The 7,445-nt window shown below is 41.5% G+C and overlaps 1 protein-coding gene across 1 annotated transcript in view; it reads left to right on the plus strand.

Moving 5' to 3' along the window:
- Nucleotides 1–613: 613 nt before the first annotated feature.
- Nucleotides 614–7,445, plus strand: part of LOC308304935 (putative N-acetyltransferase 16) — a gene marked incomplete at both ends in the record, with an annotated part of 9,967 nt that continues 3,135 nt past the window's right edge. Inside the window, 3 exons of the mRNA XM_080749559.1 lie at nucleotides 614–802; nucleotides 2,297–2,406; nucleotides 4,266–4,380. Of these exons, the coding sequence (XP_080605685.1) occupies nucleotides 614–802; nucleotides 2,297–2,406; nucleotides 4,266–4,380 (414 nt within the window). The remainder of the gene's footprint in view (nucleotides 803–2,296; nucleotides 2,407–4,265; nucleotides 4,381–7,445) is intronic.

A 7,445-nucleotide genomic window follows, 5' to 3' on the forward strand; every position in this document is an offset into this window, starting at 1 on the left:
CACTACAAATACTGCCTGGTCACGTTACTCGCTACTCTCTACTTTCGTGCCTGCAGTTCCTGCTTCTGCCTTCAGCAGGAACCGATTGTAAACATCATCACTTGTCTTTTAGAACATTGGAACTGTCATTTCACTAAAATAACTAACCAGAGAAGAGGTAATCAAACACAAGTGTGAGTCAGTGCAGCAGCAGGTCACGGTGACATGCCTGCAATCAACAGTAGCAGGAACCCGACATTTGATAACAGCCACACTTATAGATTAATAAAAAGACTAAATAAGGAGATTTATAATATCAAGCTAAAAAATGAATTAGGCTACTTTTAGGAAGAGAGAGAGAAAGAGAGAGAGAGAGAGGTCCTCTCCTTCATGGCAAGGGGGACATTCAAGGGGCTTGAAAATATAATGGTCACATGACCACAAATATGTCCCATTGCCTAGATACAGGGGGTGTCTCAGTTTACCCGGCGGCATCTCAGTTTACCCCACTCTCCCCTAAACTTTTTTTTTTTTTTTTAAACACCTTCCTCCTGGTATAATCATAAACCTGATCACTAATTTCTCCTTTTTTTATTTGGAGGAGTGATCCATCATAATACACACAGCAGTTGCTATGGCGACGCGATGCCTGGGCGAGAGGGAGGGGCTGACGTTCTGGCTGGCGCAGCCTGATGACTACGAGGACGTCATGTCCATCTCTGAGGACATCTACGTGGGCAACGACTACCTGCCACACCGCTACTACCTCTGGATGGAGGAGCCTGGGAGGGTGGTGGTACTGGCACGCAGGGACAACAAACTGGTACGTACATGCACACACACATACATACACGTATTACACGCACGCACTTACGCACGCACTTACGCACGCACTTACGCACGCACATACACACCAAATTGACCCAAAGTAATATAATAAAATAAAATAATCTTATTTTAACTGGGGACCCCCCACTAGGGGTGTAACGATACATTTTAATAGCGATTCGATACATATCACAATACATGGTTGACGATACGATACATGGACGATATTGGTTCTTTCATGGCAATATGATACGATTCGATTCAGTGATTTAAAATCGATATAACTATTTAGCAAAGAAATTAAATCTGTGTGAAAGGTGTGGATAGTGCAGGTTTTTAAGGGAAACATGTATTATTATGGATATAAATAAGTAAACACAGTGATTATCTGCCAAATACATGGACATTGTATATTGACAAACCCGCACCTTGACATGAACCCAGAGATTACACACATTTATCGATAGACCAGTGTAGCTATATGGAAAGGAAAAGTAATTAAAACCTCCTTTTCATTATTTCTTCTTAAAAATGCTAAATACAATGCACAAGTATGTAGTATCGATACAATCGATTCTTTGCACTGCCGATTCGATACGATACAAAATAAAACGATACGATTCGATTTTAGCTGTTTTCAGTTCGAGATACTTAGATTTTTAAGTTAAAAACGTTATTTCGATAGTTACTATATCGTTACACCCCTACCCCCCACCCTACGAGTGCTAAGAGTTGAGGCATTACATTTAGTATAACATGGTTCTATTGTGAGAATAGCAGATCAGCTATTTTCACAATTTCTGCCTCTAATATTTGACAATTTGGCCAATGTTTAATGTCATTTTAGAGGTATTCAGAATACCTTCAATTGTCACTTTAGAAATGTGTAGTTACACTCTATACCATGATCTTCAACAGGGGGTACGGGACCCCTAGGGGGTCCTCAGAGTAACTACAGGGGTTCCTTCAAATCTTTGTGTGATAGAAACATTTTGTCTCCTTTTTTATATTAACCGCTTGAACCCTAGCGTCCATATTCTGAGAACTTTAGACAAAAATAGCTGATCCACAAGCTCACAATGCCTTGCGCTGTGAGGCATTGTGAGCTTGTAGATCGGCTATTTTCGGCAAAGAGGTTTGGTGTAGAGGGGAAACAAGAGCAGACTAAGTACAGAGTGAAAGATCAAGTTTATTAAGTATTGACGGTTCAAGTGGTTACAAACTGTATCTCATAACACAAATTTACATGAATCCAAAATACACTGATGATTGTGCTGTCAAACGATGAAACTATATGGAATCTGGGGGTCCCTGTTTCATCTCTCTCTCTCAGCTAAGGGGTCCTTGGCCTGAAAACGTTGAAGACCCCTGCTCTAACAACATTAAGTTAATCATCTGGGGTCCCAACCCGCAGGTTGAGAACCACTGAGTTACACTTCTACCTTCTCCTCCTGTTCCTATACCCTGCACTTCCCTCTCCTGGCTGCAGATGGCGCTGGAGTCCTTCTTGGTGGTGGATGAGGGCTCCACTGTGGTGGTGGAGGGGCTCAGAGTGTGTCCCACTCAGAGGGGCACGGGACTGGCTGGGGTCATACAGAGGTCAGCACACATTGATTGATTGAAAGCACTATAGACTTATTTAAATTGAGATCCTTTTTTAATTCATAACATTGAATGACAGACAGAAACATACTGACTGACAGACAGACAGACGGATTATGGTCGATTTGAAACAATGGTCCTCTCAAACATTTTCGTGTCAAGGACCCTTAAATTGCATTCGGCCGTGGCGTGGACCCCCACCTGAAAAGGTTTTGTGTCAGGGAGTCTAGGCTATTTTTCAAATATGCTCAAATGAACAGGGTGGTTACTGGTTAAAATGATTGTGGTGCTGTATTAACTATACTTTTGCTGGGGACCCCCTGGAACCAAGGACCCCTGGGGGACCTCACTTTGAGTACCAGTGCTTTAAAAAAAGGCTCAGTTGAAGTGTGATTTGATGTCTTAAATATTAGTGGAACTTTGAACCTTGTTTACATGAAATCGGGACACTTGTATAACAGCGACGGGTAAACCGCTGACATTTCGCATCATATACATTAAGTCAGCATGCTGTAGTTGAAAGGTAAATGATGCCTGTTAAATATTAGTTGGACTTTGACACATACAGTACGTGCTAGGGCATTAACGACTTGTGATTTTTGCAAGTCGACTCGACTCAGTAAAAAGTTGAGTTGAAGTCGACTTTATCATATGATGACGTCATCACATCACACGCGACCCCCCAATTATTTTGGGGGTCCCCAGATGATTAACTTAATGTGAAACATTGTTTTCTCACTCAACAGTAAACAAACCAACATTTAAGTGTATAGAGGGTATCTTCACATTTCTAAAGTGACAATTTAAGTGACTTTTTAATACCTCTAAAATGACAAATTAAACATTGGTCAAATATATCAAATATATAGAGGCAGAAATTGTGAAAATAGCAGATCTACATGCTCACAACGCCTCGCATCGCTAGGCGTTGTGAGCATGTAGATCTGCTATTTCCACAATAGGAAGTATTATTATTATTATTGTTTATTTTTTCAACTTCCACTTTCTCTGGTGGGAACTTCTGCACTGTGTGAGCAGAAATCGGTTACCTGATTTCAGTCCAAAAATGTGTTAAACCCAAATGTAGACCGATACGAGTCATTTACCTATATAAAACCGGTGCACGTCTCATGACCCATCATCCGGAGGAACGACGCACATAGGGAATGCGTGCCACAGGCGGGTTATGCAAAACTCATTGCACCTGTTGTCAGAGTACCCGCTTTACCCATCTGTCTGTGGATAAATGGGCATATCAATCGGATGAGCAAGCGGTTTCTGGATGAACCAGGGGTGTAGTTGTCCCGATTTAAAATGAAGCAACACACTAAAAGTTCCTATGATTGGCCGCTAGTTGCTCTGTTCTGGCACCAGAAGCAACATGTTCTCCATAGGATCAGAAATAATCCTAAATATGTCATATTTAGTTGTTGGATATTCATTTTACCAGACACGGCCCCTTCCCATATAATGGCTGTGTATCATTTCTAGTACAGCGCCTAACAGCAATATTTTGGGAGAATCGTTCACTCTGTGATTCAAGCGTGAAAATTGGTACACATCATCTTAAATCTTCGATTTAAGAAACCGAGCCACTTGAAAATCAAAGATGGCGCCCCCCGAAATCCAAGATGCCCAACTTTATATTCAACTTTAATACATGTATTGGTCTTACATTCAATGCATTTGGAGTTATAAAGGAAAAAAACAAGTTTTTTGGACAGGCATCTTGGATTTCGGGGGCTGCCATCTTTGATTTTCAAGTGGCTCGGTTTCTTAAATCGAAGAGTGGTCTCCAAAGATGTACTGTACAGTGTTGTTATTCAGCTCTTTAACTGCAGTGTGCGTTCTATCAGGTTTGTTGACGGCTACATCTGCCATCTCCATCCGAGCGTCAAGGTGAAACGACTGACCAGAAACGACGACCCCGGACCGAAGAAACTGGCCAAGTTCTCTGTGCTGGCACGCCGGGTTAGTGTGTGTGTGTGTGTGTGTGTGTGTGTGTGTGTGTGTGTGTGTGTGTGTGTGTGTGTGTGTGTGTGTGTGTGTGCACGAGCATCAGGGCTGGATCTAGCCTTTAGCACTAGGTGGGGCAGAAAGAAATGATAGGGGAGTCACCTCCAGCCCATGCCAGGAAGCGGTGTGTGCGTTTGTGAAAAAAAATGGGGGGGACAAACCCCCTAAAACACCCGAAAAGCATAGAAAACTAAGCATTTTGACACACTTATACCTATAACACACTTATACCTATAACACACTTATACCTATAACACACACAGGTCTTACACCTCTCTATCTATCTATCTATCTATCTATCTATCTATCTATCTGTCTGTCTGTCTGTCTATCTATCTATCTATCTATCTATCTATCTATCTATCTATCTATCTATCTATCTATCTATCTCTCTATCTCTCTATCTATCTATCTATCGCTCTCTCTCTCTCTCTCTCTCTCTCTCTCTCTCTCTCTCTAATATAATATATATTCTCTAAAATATTAAAATATCTAAAAGAAATATTATATAATATGATGCATATGATGCTTTAATTGTAGCATGCTGAAATACTAAAATATCTAAAAACACTGATTGAACACAAAAAATAACTCAGGATTGTGTTGGGGGGAAAAAAGAAGAGCAGACCAAGTACCGAGTGATAGGTCAAGTTTACAAAGTATCAACAATTTAAGTGATTAAATGTCTGAAAAAAAAAAACTAACACAAATCCAACATAGACTGACAACAGTAATGTCAATGAAGTCTATGAATCTAGCGATGAAAATCTGCAAATGAATTTTGTAGAGGGTGTCCCTGCTTCATCTCCCTCTCAGCTAAGTGGTCCTTGGCCTGAAAACGTTGAAGACCCCTGAGTTAAGGCATTGATTTGATTTGGATCTCTCTTAGCCATCAGCTACTCTTCCAAGAGTCCAGCAAACACAATACATTACAGCATACATCATACAATAATAATACAAATATCAGTTAGATAGATAGATAGATAGATAGATAGATACCTTTATTATCCCAAGGGGGAAATTTAGTTGTCCAGTTGTAGCACAGCAGTATACAGTTATTTACAAAGTTACAGAGAAGTAGGAAAAAAATAGATAAGAGTAAAAACAAGAGCAGTACAGTACCAAAAAGAGAAGGTGCATCAATAGAGGGGGCGAATTAAATATAAGTATATATTATACATAAAGTGTCTTACAAAAAGAGACCAAAGCAGTCAATGCTAGTTAGTGCAACAAGTATCTCACTGTCATTGTTAAACAAGACACATACTCAGAAACTACCAACACAACCTAATAGTGCAATGTCGAAAAACAGTGCGAAAAAAAAACAAAAAAACAACAGAAACAGCTCAGAGCAGAAGAAACTAGGTAGCGTGTCACCGCAAGACGCACATGAGCACTCTCCCTGGAAGGTCCTTAGAGGTCAAAGTCAATACAGCAATAGTTCCAACTTAATAGTGCAAAGTAAAAAAAAAACTGTGCGAAAAAACAAAACAAAACAGCTCAGAGAAGAAGAAACTAGGAAGCATGTCACCGCAAGACGCACATGAGCACTTTCCCTGGAAGGTCCTTAGAGGTCAAAGTCAATACAGCAAAAGTTCCGTCAGTCTAAGTTAGGAAGGAAGTCCTTTTCATTCGTCCGTTATGTGTCTCGTTGTACAGCTTAAGGGCAGCCGGAACAAAAGATGTTCCTAATCTCTCGCATCTCCGTCCTGGGTAGGCAAAGCGGTCGTTTCCTCTCTTACTCCAGCAGCTGGTGATCTCAAGATGGAGGGGGTGGGAGGAGTTCTCCAAGATGGAGTCCAGCTTCCTCGCTGATCGCACCCTGGTTACTTCCTCCACCCCCTGCAGAGAGGACCCAACGACAGAGCCTGCTTTCCTCACCAGTCTGTTTAGGTTTAACGTGTCACCTGCTCTGTTGTTGCCACCCCAGCATGTTATACCAAAGAAGAGGACACTTGCCATGACAGACTGGTAGAACATCTGTAACATCCTTTTGCACACACCAAACGATCTCAGTCTTCTCAGGAGGAACAGCCTGCTTTTCCCCTTGCTGTGAATCGCCTGCGCGTTGTCCGACCAGTCCAGTGAACTATTCAGGTGTACTCCGAGGAATTTGTAGTTATCCACGAGCTCAACCACCTCTCCGTTAATGGTGCTTGGCACCGGGGGGACTCTCTTGGAAGTACGGAAGTCCACCACCATCTCCTTGGTCTTGCTTGAGTTGAGCCTGAGATGGTTAGCCTCGCTCCACTGCACAAAGTCCCTAACCACACCATCGTGCTCAGCCGTGTTGTCACCCGAGATCTTGCTGACCACCACGGTATCATCTGAGAACTTCTGCAGATGACAGGTCTTGGAATTGAAGCGGAAGTCCAGTTACATCATAAGGATCAAACACAATTCTATTCACTCTTTGGCACACACACACACACACACAAACACACACACACACACACACACACACACACACACACACACACACACACACACACACACACACACACACACACACACTACGAGGCCTATCACACCCCTAGGATGCCCATAGTGGACTCTGCATGGCAGGGGCGTCCTCCTCCCTGAGCCAGGATAGACCTGACCGCATACCAAAACCTATTTAACAATTTATTAGAAAAACTGAAGAAAAAAAAATACATAATAATAATAGTAAATGAAAACACTAGATGAATCATCAATAAAAAGTCATCTTAGTTATCGCACCTGGTTCTATAATTTAAATTTTTATTTTTGGTAAAACATAATGATGATAAGGCATTTAGGACTGGATTCAGGGTTGGAGTTTATTTTTTTTATTTTTTTCTCTGATTCATAGTTGCTGGTCTCACACACCAACAAATATACAAGCTCAAAAAGGGTCACATGCGTTCTGACCCTTTGAGAGCGTTGTGTGTGAGAGCCCGATGCGTTCTGAGCTTGTAGATCATCTATTTTTGGCGTGAAGTATGACTCAGGCTTTAGCTTTGGCAAAACAAATAATAAAAAGGCTAACGTTTTTTTTT

This window comes from Nannobrachium achirus (assembly GCF_963921795.1).
Source record: "Nannobrachium achirus genome assembly, chromosome: 19".
Classification (NCBI taxonomy): domain Eukaryota; kingdom Metazoa; phylum Chordata; class Actinopteri; order Myctophiformes; family Myctophidae; genus Nannobrachium; species Nannobrachium achirus.